The sequence below is a fragment of the Rhinolophus sinicus genome, chromosome 8 (genome assembly GCF_057876585.1).
Source record: "Rhinolophus sinicus isolate RSI-liver-muscle chromosome 8, RSI-T2T, whole genome shotgun sequence".
NCBI lineage: Eukaryota > Metazoa > Chordata > Mammalia > Chiroptera > Rhinolophidae > Rhinolophus > Rhinolophus sinicus.
The window spans coordinates 50,579,948-50,596,684 of NC_142508.1; the positions used below are offsets into that span (position 1 = coordinate 50,579,948).

At 43.1% G+C, this 16,737-nt stretch overlaps 1 protein-coding gene across 2 annotated transcripts in view; it reads left to right on the forward strand.

The window, feature by feature from the left end:
• The window catches only part of ZCCHC14 (zinc finger CCHC-type containing 14), a 59,032-nt gene that overhangs the window by 25,448 nt on the left and 16,847 nt on the right, over positions 1 to 16,737 (forward strand). For both annotated transcript variants that reach the window (XM_019742659.3, XM_019742660.3), the window contains exon 3: positions 9,661 to 9,734. In XM_019742659.3, the coding sequence (XP_019598218.1) occupies positions 9,661 to 9,734 (74 nt within the window). The remainder of the gene's footprint in view (positions 1 to 9,660; positions 9,735 to 16,737) is intronic.

The window sequence follows — 16,737 nt, forward strand, 5'->3', positions numbered from 1 at the left end:
CCACGCTAAAATAAGCCCTGAATTCTAGATCTAGCAGCACTCTCCTGGAGAACATTGTGCAATAATGGGATGGTCTTCATCTGCACTAACTCGGTTGCCAGCGGCCACACGTGCCCTTGGAGCACTCGAAATGTGGCTCATATAACTAAGGCCCTGACAATTTATTTTTATTTCACTGCGATTGCAGTAGCTCAGTGTGGACTGTGCAGCTCTGAATGTGGCGGGGGCGTGTTGCAGACGAAGCTGCGCGCTCCTTGGTTCTCGTGTGCCTGACCTTGTGTAGCTCGCTGGACAGTCAGCTTGCTCTACAGTTGGGGGACTTTGTGGAGGTGTGGCAGACCTTCCAGCAGGAAAGTAAGGTGATGTGTAGGGCTAGGTGGGGTTGGCAGCAAACCCCACGTCTGCAGAGTCAGCAGGGGGCCAGGATGACCCCACCTCAGACGGTTCGTGAGACCCTGGAGTATTCGAGGCTGGTGGGTCCCTCACTCAGCTGGCCTGTGTTCCCCACCTTGTTTGTGTCTCATCTAGAACTGAGCCGCACTAAGGAGGGAGCCACTCCTGCTTGTTTTGTGTGTTTTCCCTTCTCTGTTGTCTCCGTCTCAGACACAGTGTTTCGTACCTCACAGATGCTTAATAAACACTTTGGTTTTAAAATAAAGCCCCATTCTGACGAAACCATAGAGAGTCAGCTATCCCTGACTTGGGTCAGATGCTGGATATATCTCTGTCCTGGTAATGGCTGCACGCATGTTTATGTATACGTCACCATGTTAGGGTGTTAAAGCAGCAAATCCTCATAGCAGCCCTGGGATGCAGTTAGCTTGTTTTATATAATCTGCTCCAGGGACTGTCATGCTGAGGACGCAGGGCCTCTCCTCCCGGGATGGGTGGCTGTCACTCAATCACAGGGACTTTCTCTCCCTAAAACGGCTCTTTTCCTTTTTCCTTCTCCATGTCACCCCGGGAGCAGTGCCTCTGATGGGGTGTTGCTCCCTTTGTGCCAAGACCATCCAACATGGAACCTGTGCCCTGTACTCCCCTAATCTGAAGGGCTGGCCTCTTCTTCACCAGTGCTTTTTCCTCGAGACAGTTATCCAGACCCCTTGCTCGTGTTTTCTTTTGTTTTTAATACAATTGCAGAACATGTGGCTATTGCCTCCGTCATTCTCTTGTCTGTGTGTGTTGGTGCCAGAGAGGCACCAGTGAGCCAGCGTCAGCATCACCTGTGCCAAACGTCATTAATTATCTACAGGATTCTCATCCAGTGGTCACAGGGAATAACAGTTTCTTCCGTCCAGAAATTGGCAAGCAAGTTAACTTGGTTTTATTAGTCACTTCTCGTAATTCTCTGTTGGGCCTCGGTGGTTAGTCCTCAGAAAGACTAAAGTCGCTCTTGAGTGTTATCACTATAAAGTTTTCTCACTGTCTTTTCTGTAGCCTACCTGTGTTTTGGAAATCTAAACTGATAAAATGTATTCATAAAGAGGTCAGACTTCTGCATTTCTTTTGTATAAAAGCTCAGGGAACAGCAGTGAGGACCGTCTGAACCCCTGACTGCTCTGGTCAGGCTGGGTTCCAAGACCAACCCCATAACCTTCCTGAGAGCTCTGGGTGCTCAGTTATACCTGTTTAATTCTAAGCATAATCCCATGAAGAGATAATTACCTCATCTTACAGACAGGAGAACTGAGTCACAGGTAAATAATTTATATCTAAGCTAAGCTGGGATGCCAGCCCGGAGCTAATGCTCTTAACCACTTGTGTTAGGCTGAAGAGTGTAGAAGAAGATCAAAGCGAAAGCATCGCCTTTTTTTTCTGTACTATTATGAAGATTTTCAAGTCTAGGAGTAGAGAGAACAGTACAGTGCTGCCCGCATCTGGCTTCAGCAACACATAATCGACCCACCGTGTATTCTTCGGGGCCCTGAGTTGCCCAGGCGTGTCGTGTAGGACCATCCTGCACCCTGGGAGAGCTCCGCATCTTCCCCAGCGCAACCACTCAGTGGTTATTGAAACTTCAGGAGGTGGTTATAATGTACATGGTGAGGTCGAAATTACTTTTAATAATACTCTAAGTGAAAGAAGTTCTGTAACTTAGTTCCCTGGACTTTGGGTAGTTATCTTTAAAAATTATCCTTTTGTGAGACAGTGAAAGAGTTGCATCGAAGTTAATTAAACTGCAGATCACCTACCAGAAGTTCTAAAACTTTTTGGTCTCAGGACCCCTTTGCATTTTTTCCCCCCCCTTTTTCCGCCTCCCCACCCCACACTCCGGTTCAAGCTGTTGTTTCTCAGTCTAGTTGTGTAGGACACAGCTCCCTGGCCCAGGCTGGTATTATGAGCCTTGCGCTCCCCTCATCTGAGGCAGTCGGTCGGCAGCTCTTGCCAGCTGTTGGCCACTCACCCTGGCTGCCGGCCGCTCACGCTGGCCACCGGCCGCTCATGGCAGCACACGGTCGCCCACGGGCAGCACACGGCAGCATGTGGGAATCGAACCAGCGACCTCCACTCGAGCCACTGGGCCTGTCCCCCCACTTTGCATTCTTAAAAATTGATTTCAAAGAGCTTTAGTTTATGTCGATTTTTATCTATAGATATTTACCATGTTGTAAATTAAAGCTTTTTTTTTAACCTAAATTAATGTTTTTTGTTGTGTGCCGCTAAGGTTTTTGTGTTTGTCATGTAGCATTATGATGACTAAAGATAATTAATTAAAAGACTGAACCCCCAAAGTCTTGTACTTTTGGTAAAACAAAACCCAACCCAAAGAATTAGAATATGAATTCTAGTAAGACAAGAATTAGAAAAAAATCTAAGTTCTAAACTACCAGTAGTATGTTGTTTTTCTTGGGTTGGATTGGGGATTCTAATGTAACGTGCATTTGGAATTGAGAAGGCTTGATAATTTAAACTATTGGCCCTTTATTCAACATTTTATTATGAAGAATTTCAAACGCATAGAATAGTTCAAAGAATTTTACAGTGAATACCTACCACCTAGATTCCACAATTCCATTTTACTTTACTTGCTTCTCCCTTATCTGCCCGTCTCTCCACCCATCAAGACATTGCATTTTTTAAGAGGGGAGGGGGCTCGAGAAGAGGGTAAGTGGGGTCTAATATATGGGGATGGAAAGAGAACTGACTTTGGGTGGTGAACACACAATGTGAGGTATAGACAATGTATTATAGAATTGTACACCTGAAATCTCTGTAACTTGACTAACAATTGTCACCCCAATAAACTTTAAAAAAACAAAACAAAACAAAAAAACAAAAACAAAAAAGACATTGCATTTTTTGATGTGTTTCACAGTAAGTTGTTAACCATTGGTGTAGTTCTCCAGACTTGCTGTATTTGTCACACGTGATCATATATGTGCCGCTCGCCCACAGCCCCACTCCAGGAAGAGGCGTGGCTTCTCCGTGGCACCTTAGCCTCTGCACCCTGACTTCATTCAGCACCCTCCTCTCTGGTCACGAATGACTCTTTGGGTGACAAGTCAGCTGGCTTTTCACCTATCATTTGTGATCACTCCACCCCAAACTCTGCCTTCCCTTGTTTTTTTTCTGTTTTTAAATTGTGGGACATCAGATAATATACACAAGCGTTGGTGTTCCACGGGCCTGCTGAGAACACGCTGGCCTGGTTTTCCTCCTGCCTTTCCGTCCACTTCTGTTTCCTTTGTGATTCCCTCTTTTTCTGCCCCTTAAATGTCAGTGCTCTCCAGGCTCCTTCCTGGTCCCCCACTTAACAACGTCTACGCGTTCTTCTTTGAGCCTGTGCTGAAGCCACTGTTGATCTGTTGATGACTTCAGATCTGTCTGACCTCAGAGTCCAGCTAGGACTCTTCTCCTGGACCCCAAATACCTGTGAACCTACTGGTCATTGAGTATTTATACCTAGATGGCTCACTGGTACCTCAGTCAGTTATACTTAGAATGCAACCGTTACTTTTGTTGCTGCCCCCAAAATGGGTTTCCAGTATCCGTGATTGATACCAGCATTTGGGCACTTGGAACAAAACCTGGAGGTCCATGACAGCTCCCTCTCCCTCTCAAGGGGTCTCAGCCCTCACAGTCCTGGTAGGTTTGGCCTTGGAGGGCCATCGTGTTTCTTCTTCCTATCACTGGGCCACCATCCTGGATCAAGACCTCCATCTTCTCTGCCGCCTGTGGGTTCTCTTCTGTGGCGCGTTTTCTGAGCGGGGACGTGTCCAGCACGTTGGATCATGGTTCCCCTGCTTAGGAAGCCTCTCGGCACCACCGATGATGGCAGCAGCTGGTGGCATGCAGCACTGACCACCACCAGGGGCTGCCCTGTAGTTTGCATGTGTTCACATAGCTGATGCCACAATCACATGAAGTGGGAACAATTATTCCTTTGGTTCCGGGATTAAATAACTGCCCAAGGTCACTGAGCTGTGGAAAGTGTCACATTTCAAACTGAGCCTGTCTGACTGCAAATCCCATGGGTTTACCTTGACTTATGGGGAAGCCCCAGTTTCCTTATATGCGCATTCATTGTGGGGTTGGTAGGCCGGCCAGTCTGTGCCCTTGCCTCCTTGTGACCTTTCCTCCTCTCTGCTTGGATCTCCTGTTACTCCTCTCTGAGTTCCTGGCTCCCACCCCAACTAAACTTAAACACTATGCGCTGTCATACCTGGGTCTGGATTACTGTGTCCCTCTGCCCAGATGGGCCCTGCCCTTTGAGGTCTAACTCAAGCGTTACTACTTTGAACTCTATAATTTTTATATCATTTAGGGCTGGTACTGTGCTAGGTCATACTAACGCGTGGGGAAAAAATGTCTCAATACGTAAATAAGTAAAATCCCTTAGGTCCCTAAATTCAAGTGTCTTATCACTAACCACTCACATGGAATATGTGTGTATTCATTTCCTGTTTTTGCTACTTTGGAAATAATGATTTATCAGCTTTGTGTTTTCTCGATCATGCACTGCTTTTGTTTCTATTTCTGGAGAACTCACAAATTAATGCAGGATAGCTAGATGATTTTTAAAAAATCAAAGAAAAATATAGCGTTTTTAAATATAACATGATATATGTCCTAAAAAAATGTTGAAAAGCAGGATCAGTTTAATCAGTGTAGTAGTGAATATTCACATTTTAACAGCAGCTGAAAGAAGCAATCCTTGTAAAAATTATCCCAATTAACACAAACAACTAAATGAAAGTGAGAAAGTAAGTTGGTATTTTAGGAACATTATTATTCAGCTGAGACTTTTAAGAATTCAGTTTTTTAATTTTTTTAATTTTTAAATGAAAACTAGATTTCAGTAGTAAGATTTTAAATTAGGAAGCATCTTTAAATGCTATCCTGGTTCAGTTTCTTTATTTCAAGTATGAAGACTTTGAGTTCTGTTGTGTAGAACTTAGGAGATGGAGGTGTTTGTGCTAGGAGATGATTTCTTTTCATCTTTTCTCTCAGCCATAAATAATATGCTCTTTACTATGATTTCTTTGAGCACAGTTTTGGTAATTTTTGAAGTTGTTTCTTGTTATTGAGCATAATAGAATTAAACTATTTAATAAAGATACATTGAAGTCAAGTAAAAGACATATTTGACAGAAAACTACCAACCATCCAATTTTTTTCCCAGAAGACTGCAGAAAGGGAAAACGTCTCAGAAGAGTAGCTCATTTTTGGAACATATTAAAGCCATAATCTATAGGTGCCTTACAATTACAGATGTGACAGCTGGATCTTGTAAATCATTTGAAGATGCTTGGCTGCAAAGATGGTCCTTAGGCTGTGGCAGTTTTAACCAGGAGCTCCCTGGACTGAAATGAATATGTTCCTGGTCCTGGCTTTGGCACCTGCTGGCTGTGGGGCTTCTGGGTCTGTCATCATCCTCAGTCATCTGTGACTTTTTGCCAGCCCCTACCCCCACGTAGTTGCCCTGTCCTGCTTCAGGCCTTTTGGACACTTGCTGGGGGTTTTATTACAACACATTTTGTACTTTCTCATCTAACAAATTTCCCTCCCCCTTGTTTCAGTTACATTAGTGTATTGGTTTTTAAATTAGGTATTGATTCAATTATAAAAATGGAAGTTTAATGCAATTATACATTTTATTGAAGGCTCTGTAATCTAACTTACAAGATTTGAGAATTTCTAGTGTGCATCTTGAATGAGAAAAGAAGAAAAGTTTGAACAAATGCAGTTTTAAAAGGAAAAAGCACATAGTCCTTTTCTTTCTCATCTCAACATGAGAGAACAGGCTGGGCTAGTAGCCTCGTGTCCCTTTGTCCCAGCTCCATCTGTCCTACACAGACGTGTCAATACACAGTCTAGACCCTAACCCCATTTATCCTCATTCCCCAGGTTTCTCGCAGATAGGAGCTCTCGTCTTTCCCAGTCCGCCTTTTAGAGCCCTGTTGCTGGCCAGGACTCGCTCATCGCTAGCCCAGCAGAAGTGTGTCCTTTGAGTCTTCCCAGTTGATGCAGATCCTGTCTTTGTGGCCACCTTTTACTCTGTTCTGTCCCTTCAGGTGGTAGATTGATATCTAGCCCCTCAAATGTACACACGTTTGCTTGCACTCTTCAGAAAGTAGAGAAACTTTCTGTATGACAGTTAGATGACACAGTCTGCAGGATTGATACAGGGAGGTAAGAGGGAAAGGAGAGGTCACTTTATCTGCCAGTAGACTTAAATGGATAGATACTTGTATGCATTTAGACATATACTTTAAAATTAGGAAACCACGTTACAGAAATTTGGGGGTGGGGGAACTACCCATAATTCCACCACCAAACACAATTCACATAATTGCTGTCATTTTTGATAATTTATTTTTAGTCTGTTTTTAATTGACATTCTAAACAACAATAAGCATGTTACAATTTATAATTTCAGTTGATACTACAGGCGTTTTTTTTTATGGTTTTGTTTTTATAAGCGTGGTCTTTAATACAGCTCCAAAGTTGAGAGCGTGCTTAAACATCTTTGAAGCCTAATTAAACAGCCCATGACCCTACCCCCCCCACAGTAGCCATTTCCACTACTGATGTCTGCTACAGAAAATCATTCCGCAGATGCCTTTCCATTCCAGCAGGCTCCCCCTCACCCGTCTTCAGAGCCCTGTACGACGACAGGATGACAGGTGTTGTTTTCAGGGAGGGCAGTGTGGAGAGAACTTCACTGTGAGGAAAACAGCAGAACTTTTAAACCATCTATTTGGTCTGGTGCTGACCTGGCTGTGAAAGCCGCTGCAGCAGCTGCCTGCACATGGGCTGGTGGCGCTGACGGATGGAGCTGACACAATGCACCATGTCCGTTGGTCTGACGATTCTGACGAGGCCTCACAAACATTTCAGCCCTGGAGTTCAAAATGCCTCTTTGACTTCAAAACAGCTGAATAATGTTCATCTGCTCTTCACATTTTCCTGTCCAGATATGAGTCATTTCCCGCTTTCAGTCCAGATGAAGTTTTTTCTTTTTCTTTTTTTCCCGTAAATCCTCGTATAATTCCGTCCTGGGACATGTAGGTACACATTGGTGTTCTGTGGTCAGGGAAAATGCTGACTGCATTTTTCTGTACTCATTGACTTTATATGTTCTATTGTTTAAAAAAGTAAAAGATTTGGATTAGAGTGTCATTGTGGGTAGACTTTTAAAACTACTGGTTGGGAAAACATCAAAGCTGTTTATTTGCTGACCATCTGCCTAAAGGAAGTCAGACAGGAACAGTGAGTAGTTTCACTCAGTGAAAATAGGGAGGTGTACAACCTCCAAATGTAGTGTTGTCTTTGTTTTGCCAGAAAGGAAACAAACATTCTTAGTTTTTTAGAGTAATTCCTTCCTGTAAGGTGCTATTTTTAAGCTTAAAATACTCTAAACCGAATGGATTCTAGTTATCTCCCAAGATGCATGTTGACCCTGATATATATAACTTGACAACATTAGGGAGGCTTACGGGAAAATAATTTAGGAGGTGAAGGGTGTTTTCCCCATCAGACCACATAACCTGTGTGTGTCCAAGAACATACCCGTCCAGCTTGTTCACTGCCGTATTCCCAGTCCCTACAATAAGGCCTGGTCCACAGCCGGGCTCCGCAAAGGTTTTTCTGCAAAGATCCAGATAGTAAATATTTTTGGCTTTGGGGGGCATACGGCAGCTCTGCTGTCTTGGGGTGGAAAACAGCCATTGGCGATATGTAAGCAAATAGTGTGGCTATGTGCCGATAAAATCATTCAAACCAAAGGGCGCAGAGCAGGCAGCCTGGAGTTTGCCAGGCCCTGCCTTAGAACAGCGCTGTCCCGTGGAACTGAGTGATGACTGAATGCTCTGTGTCTGTGCTGTACAGTATGGTAGCCACTGCCCACGTGTCGAGCACTTAGAATGTGGTCAGTGCAACTGAGAATTAGATTTTTAATTTCATTCCATCGTAATGAATACAAATTTCAGTGGTCCCATGTGGTTAGTGGCTGCAGTATTGGGTGATGGAAGCTTTGAACCACCCCCAAAGCGGGTTGTACAGAGCGACTTGTTTTCTCTGGGATGTTCATACATCTTAGGGGAGAAAAGATTTCTGTGGCCAAAAAGAAAACAAAAAAGGAGGAGGACTTGTTAATAAACAGAGTATTCGTGTGGGACTTCTCAGAGCCTTGAATATGCTAACGTACATGGACAGTTTCCAAGAAGGAATTTCTTGGATTTTTCCTCTAAACTTGATGACCATGAAGCTTTTTTGGGGGTGACACTGAACATCTTACAGAACTGGTGTTCCTTGGAGGAGACTTTTGGGAACACTGGTGTGGCAGACCGGGAGATGGGGGGGCTACTGGAATTGTAACATAATAGTTTTGATCAGTTATGTTGACTATTTCATATAGGACGGGGAGGTTGAAAGATCTATAGAAATCCTCATGGTACACTGCCAAATGACCTCCAGAAATAGTAAAAAGTAATGGAAGGTTGCGTAGTCTGATGTATCATTTTATTTTTGAGGAGCAAAAATGCACCCACGTTTGTGAAAAGGGTGGTATGAAGAAACGGATGACTTTAGGACGCTCTCGAATGGTGGTTTGTCTTTTTTGGTCATTGTCTGTCTGTGTGGCCATCTCGGTAATCCTCATCGTGTTCTTTGGTGGCAGCCTTGGGAATCTTCCCGTCTGTTCTGTGAGTGCTGCTTGCTGACCTCCAGCCTTGCCCTGTCAGAGAAGGAGACGGTGCTCTGTTGACGAGAAGATCCCGTGAGAGCCTCCGTGTCTGAGACAGTCACAATTGGAAATGTGGAGCGTTAGTTTTTCAGAAATTGGAACCGATCATAACTAACCTTCAGTTATAATTAGAATTCGTACTCTTCGTGCATTCAAATAAATTTATGTTCTCTTTTCAAGCCCTGTTCTCTTCCTTTTTCTAGGATCTGTACTTATTTGTTTACCTGCTTTTCCTGCTTTACTTTTAAATTCACCTTCCATTCCTGAGCATGACAGCTTTTTATCTTCCTCTTCAGTTTCTCATTCCAGGCAAACACACCACAGAAGAGACTGAGCAGCCCTGGGTGTTGAAAGCCTTCTTTTGAAAATTGCTAAAATATCAACTGCTAACTGCTAACTAAGTAATAATATGTACTTCAAGGTTATATTTCATTTTTTTAATTTCGTTTGTTGTTGTTTTTGTACTTTTACAGTGAGTGTTGAAAAGATAGACCTGAAGGGATTATCACATAAAAAAAATGAAAGAAATGTTGAATGTTCCTTTGAGGTAAGATGCTAAATTTTTGTTTCCCCTTTTCTCCTCTAAGGGATAGAAAGGAAACATTTACCATGAATAGATACATTTATTTATCTAAATAAAGATGGGCCTTTTTGCAAAGCACTGTTCCTTCTGTGGAAGATAGGAAGCTGGGACTGGGAACATGGGTGGGCCATATCCAGGACAGGGCTTGTTGGACTTCTGGCCTTTGGGGTGTTCACCCCCTAACCTCAGTGGCCTCCCCAAGGGAGAGGGGCCCAGGCTCTGGAATAGCCTGGAGTTAATAGTCCATTTCCATCCCTGTTAGCCGTGTGACCAAGGCCAACGCTGAACTTCTCTGTGCCCCACCAACTCCAGTCAGTCAGTAAAGGGGGAGGGGGCTAAGGGAGAATTAAATGAGGCAGTGCCTTCCAAACACAGGATCTGGAGTTAGGAAAGGCCTGCAAACTCAAGCTGTTCTTCTTCTGTACCCACTAGATGACAAAAGCTCCTTAGTCTGTATGGTGAACGTTCTCTAGACTGACATGCGCAGCTGCTGGTAGTTGGTCACCTAAGTTGGCTAACGTGGAGAACTGTGACAATTGAGGCACACGGTGTGTTAGGATGACAGACTCTCAATAACAGTGGCTTACCAGCACCGGCATATACAGGGAGGCAGCCTGGTGCTGGTGTGGCAGCTGTGCTCCCTGAAACCCTTATGGTCCAGGCTCCCTCCAGCTGCCTGCTTTGATGTCCCTACAAGGTGAACCTTAGCCTAATGGCCCCAGCGGGCAGCTAGGGCTCCTGTCCTCACATTGTCATTCCAAGTAGCAAGACACAGGATGAAACGGATGGGACAGGGTTTGTCTTTCTTTTAAGGAACATTCCTAAGAACAGCCACTAGACTCTTCTTCTGTTTTGTTGACCAGAACCTAGTGTTTTGGTCCCACTTAGCTGTGGGATTGGCTGAGAAGTGTATTCTGCATGGCCACGTCCCCAGGGTTCTGTTACTTGCCCAGCATGTTGTGTGAGGTTCTCTGACCACGTGCCTGAAAACTGATTGATAAGGAAAATCTGTGTCATGCATTATTGGGGAATGTTCTCAGGAATAAAAGCTTCTGGTTGGTATCTAGTATGTATACTATGTGCAGATTACTGGTTTTTCAAAGAGTATATATAGCTACATCAAAATACTTTTTCCACTGAAAGGATGAAATCTTCATTTGATTTGGGAGGTACAGCATCATGAGAATCAGTTGTTACGCGATAGATGTCTTTTCAAAATGTACAGGAAAGACTTGCATTAGGTTTTGGAGGTTGTTAAATTTGCCACTAGCAGCCAAGCCTCAGCAACCAGAGAATCTGGGAGCACACCGTCTTCCAGGCCTAGTTGGGGTCGGAGCCCAGCAAGTCCCTGGAATCCCGGGCGTGTTGCTCCCTCCCCTCCACTCTCTGCTTCTTGCTGGCAGGTGTCCCCTGCGGGACTGCCCATTTGGGAAACTGCTGACTGGGCAGCGTTTCTGAGGCAGTCGGCCCCATTCACCGCCCCCCGATCATCTGGGCTTTGATTCACCTTCACCCCCATCCTCAGTCCTGTTCCTTGTGGCCAGGAATTGGGTTTGTGCCGCATGAAATGAAGAAACTGTATACAGTACGACTGCCTACAGCCTCTTGCCAAAGACATGAGCTTTGGCAAACTAGACACTGGCCTCGCCTGCCTCTCCCCGGAGGAGGGACTCGTGCTCAGGAGGTGCAGGCAGCAGCCGGCTGGCAGCCACAGGGACCTGGTGCCCCGCGCCCTCTGCACAGCTCCAGGAGGAGCCGGGAGCCGAGGCCGCCCCGCCGGTCGCAGCTCGGGGGCTGCTGCACTAGTCTAGGGACTTTGCTTAGTGTGCACATGACGAGTGTCGCACGGGGTTAGATGTTCAGTTTAAGATGTTTCTAACCCCGAGGGATGAAACTGAAGTGTTTTAGTCCTTAAAGAGAAAGCTCTGGTTGTCTGCAAAGCTGGCTTTTCCTGATCTGATAACCGATAAAAGTATGCTCGTGTTTAGGAAGGTGGTCACTCTTCACTACCCAGCAACCAGCTGTTCTATAGGGACACCAGCTTGATGTGCCCTAAGGAATGTATCGTCCAAACTGCATTTGTTGGATGGTATTCAAAGCACAAAAGAAAGATAAAATCAACATTAAAAAAAATCATCTTATTTACAAAACACGTCGTTTATTTGTGCAGCTGTAACTGTGTGCTTGTGTGCTGGCGGTACACTCTTCTGCTCTGAAATAAGCGGCTACTTGCTTATTATTCACACGTAGGAAAAGAACCTCCTTATGGTGAGGGAGCTCCTGGCATTTTGCAGTCACTCTGGCTCCTGTGTTTCCTCGAAAATAAGACCTAGCCAGACAATCAGCTCTAATGCATCTTTTGGAGCAAAAATTAATATAAGACCCGGTTTTATTTTACTATAAGACCAGGTATAGTATAATATAATACAATACAATATAATATAATATAATATATAATATAAAATATACCAGGTCTTATATTAATTTTTGCTCCAAAAAGACACATTAGAGCTGATTGTCCAGCTAGGTCTTATTTTCAGGGAAGCAGGGTAGCTGTTACCAGATCCGACAGCTCTGCAAAGAGGGAGAACTGCTGGGCCGCAGGCCAAGACGATGACTTAACATATCTTTAAACTTAGGAACTTTCCATCATCTTAATGACCCACCCCCCCAAAAAAAAAGTCCCAATAGTTTTTTCCTGTTTTAGAAATCAACAAGTTGATTCTCAAATGTAGGTGGAAAGAACTACAGTGTAGTCAAAATGATTTGGAGAAGAAGAAAAGAGTTGGAAGACACTACCTGGTTTCAAGACTTGCAGTTAAACTACGGGAATCCTGACACCTTGGCGTTGCTGAAAGGGTAGAGGAGGCATCGATCAGAACAAAACAGAGCCGAGAGTTAGACTCACATATAAATGGTCCATTGATTTTGACAAAGGTTCAAAGGCAGTTCAATGAAGAAAGGATATTTTTCCAACAAATGCTTCTGGAACAGACATCCATACACAAAAGAAATGAACCTTGACCAATCTCACCTCTTACACAGAAATTAACTCAACATTGATGACAGACCTAAATGTAGAACCTAAAATTATAAAACTCCCAGAAGAAAGCATAGGATAAAACTTCATGGGCCCAGCCCGGTGGCTCAGGTGGTTAGAGCTCCATGCTCCTAACTCCGAAGGCTCCCGGTTCGATTCCCACATGGGCCAGTGGGCTCTCAACCACAAGGTTGCCAGTTCAATTCCTCGAGTCCCGCAAGGGATGGTGGGCTCCGCCCCCTGCAACTAAGATTGAACACGGCACCTTGAGCTGAGCTACCGCTGAGCTCCTGGATGGCTCAGTTGGTTGGAGTGCGTCCTCTCAATCACAAGGTTGCCGGTTCGACTCCCACAAGGGATGGTGGGCTGTGCCGCCTGCAACTAGAAAACGGCAACTGGACCTGGAGCTGAGCTGCGCCCTCCACAACTAAGACAGAAAGGACAACAACTTGACTTGGGGAAAAAAAACAAAAACAAAAAAAACTTCGTCACAAAGGCAAAGACTTTCTGGATGCAGTACCAAAAATGCCCATAAAAGACAAATAAATTAGACTTCATCAAAATTTAAAACTTGCTCTTTGAAAGGCACTGTTAAGAAAATAGACAAGCTGTACACCTGAAATTAATATAAAATAATATTGAATGTCAAATAAAGTGTAAAAAAATTTTTTAAAAATTAAAGACAAGGCAAAGACTAGGAGAAAATAGTGGCAAATTATATATCTGATAAAGGTTTATATTCAAAATACTGGGGTGCCAAAAAGATGTATATAAGTGGACCCTTTGGTCAACGTTGCCCAAGCAGTAGTTTGCCATAATCAGAAGTGTCTGGATGCTGATGGTAACCACTTTGAGCACCTCTTGTAATTGCAGACGTCAAATGTGACTTGTATTCATCTTTTGTCATCAGTATATATTGAGTATTACAATTTTAATACAATTTTCTTTTCTTAGAATGTGTATACACTTTTTTGGCACCCTCTGTATATATAATGAACTCAAACTCAATAATAAGATAACAGTCCAATAAAAATTGAATCAAAGATTTGAACAGATACTTTACCAAGGGAGACGTATGGGTGGCAAAGAGCACATGTGAACAGATGTTCAGCATCATTAGTCATTAGGAAAACACCAATTAAAACCACAGTGAGATAACACTAGATGCCTATTAGAATGGCTAAACTTGAAAAGACTGACCGTATCAAGTGTTGCGTTGCCAGGTATGTGGAGGCACTGGAACTCTCCTGCACTGGGAATGTAAAGTGGTGCAAGTACTGTGGAAAACAGTTTGGTAGTTTTTTAAAAAAGTTAAACATATCCCTAAAATATGACCCATCACATTCACTCCAAAGGAAATGAGAGCATATGTTCATACAAAGATTTCTACATGAATATTCATAACAGCTTTATTTGTAACACCCCAAATATCCGTCTGCAGGAGAATGGATAAACAGACTACATGGTATCATATCCATACAGTAGAACACCACTCAAAGTGAAAAGGAGGGAGCTATTGATACACTCAGCAATATGGATGAAACACAAATAATTATGCTGTGAGAAAGAAAGCAGACCTCCACACCAAAACATGAGTATGAGTCCGTTTACATAAAATCCTAGAAAAATGCAAACACAGAACGCAGATCAGTGGCTCCCTGGGGAGCGGCAGGAGGAAACTTCCAGGGGTGATGGGTATGTTCATTGTGTTGATTGGAGTGATGACACCATCATCGGTATATACATATGTTGAAACATCAAATTGTGCTCTTTAAATAGGTGTGTTTCGTTGTCAGTTACAACTGAATACAACTTTAAAAAAAAATTAACCTGCTAATTAAACTTCTCCTTTTGTCCACAGAACCCTAACTAATGAAGATTAAATACATTGTCCTTTAAATAGGTTGTCCTTTGTATATGGAAATAGGTATTATACTGTGACCAGAAAAATAAATCTTACTAGGAGTGTCTGCCATTCCTCCATGAGATGTGACAGTCTTTTGCTGACACTGTAAGAGGACTCACAGACACCCTTTTTCCTGAAAGCCTTCACTTATTCAGGGAGAAATCAATGACTCTCTGTGCCACCAATTTTCTCAGCCTTATTTATCTATAGTTTTAATTTTTATGTATCATTGTTTTCCAGGATACAAGTGAAAGTTTGCTCTTTTATATAGCAAGACATAACCGGATTAAGATGATTCCAAGACATACAAATGTACCACAGATAGGAGTTTTTGAGTTTCCTATTCTTTTCCATGGAGTTGGGGTTTTTTGCTGAAGTTGTAATTGCTAGTTACTAGTTACTGAGGAAACCAAATCAGTATACAGGAAGCAAGTGACAGAATCTTTTCAAATATAAAATTAGTGTGTGACTATGTACATGTGAAATGTGTCCAGATTTTACCAGCTTTTCCAAATTCACTGTTGAGAAACTGGAATAACTAAAACTTTTTTTTTTTTTAAATAAAAATTTTCTTATTACAGATGAAGGACAGGGAGAAAAAAAACAAAACATCAAAAGACAGACTACCCAAACCCTTGAAACACCTATTCGATTCTAGTTTTATTGACTTAAAAAGAACCATAGAACACTACTAATAAAAAACACCCCACTCTTTTTATGACATTCTTCCTTAAGAATCCAGACATTACATTTATTTTAGTGCTATGTCTTTAAAAGTTTTTTTTAAATCTTAAAACAGTCTTAACTGCTCTGAATATTTTATCACTATTAGCAAAGGATGAGTCTTGGCATCTTTTTTTTAAATGTAGTTTTTGTTTTCATCAGCTGTACATGTACAGAGTTTAGAGTCCAGTAATTCTGCATGCGTTGCCGGAAGTCATAGGGAGCTGCTTCTTTTGATATATGCCTCAGTGGTTGTATAATTAGTGTGACTATGTGAAGGTTGTTGGTACTGGGAGCCATATGGTGTATGCCTAGTACTTTTCCTTTCCAACATTTGGTTTTCCCTAGAGTTAAGTATCTCTTCTTGTTTGTTTGCTCAGGGACTAGTCCTTAGGAAAACAGCTTCACCCCTTAGGTTTTCCCTGGGTGTCTAAGGCTCCCCTCATTGAGTTCAGACGTGTCTGGGCTCCTTTCGTTTTGGTCTTTGGAGACGTGGCTCTGCTCTGACCTGGAGGTGAGGTCTTCAGCCCAGTACACAGCTCTCATCGTGGGGTCCCCTTTCATCATCACCCAGAAGTCCCTTCCTCCCTTTCCTGTTGTTGGGTCTTGGGTCGTCTTCAGTCTTAAGTTAGTCCAGGTTTTAGTGGTCACTTCTTAGGGTACTTGGGAGGTACCGTTTATGAGACCTTTCGTGTCCGGAAGTGTCTATCCGTCCACACTGACGTGGCCGAGAAGACAATTCTAGAGTGGACATCTTGTTCCTTAGGAATTTGAAAGCACTGCTCATTGACTGTCTTGCAGTATTGCTGCTGGGAAGCAGGAATCTGTTTGGTTTCTGAGCCTGTCCTGTGGCCTGTTTTTACACTCTGGCAGTTTTCAAGATTTTCTTAGTCCCAAGTGTTTGCACGTTTCTCAGAGATGTGCTTGTTGTAGGTCTGTGTTCATCACGTGCTGAGACCCAAGGGGCCCTTTTAATCTAAAATTTGGTGACCTTTTCTGGAATCATTCCTCTTGATTTCCTCTGCTCCATTTTTCTGTGTTTATTTGTTTGTTTTGGATGTCCCATTGTCTGCATGTTGGACCTCAAGACTGGTCCTTTGTTTTATTTTCTTCCTGTTTTCCTTCCCTTTGAATTTTTTTTTAATCTGCTTTATGGAAGATTACCTCATCCTCCATCTCATCAATTGAAGTTTTCACTTCTGCTATCCTATTTTTAATTTCAAGGAACACTTGTTCTGTGACAGTTCTTTTTCTATGGCATCCTGTCCTTGGCTATGCTTTCTTCTCTTACTTCACTG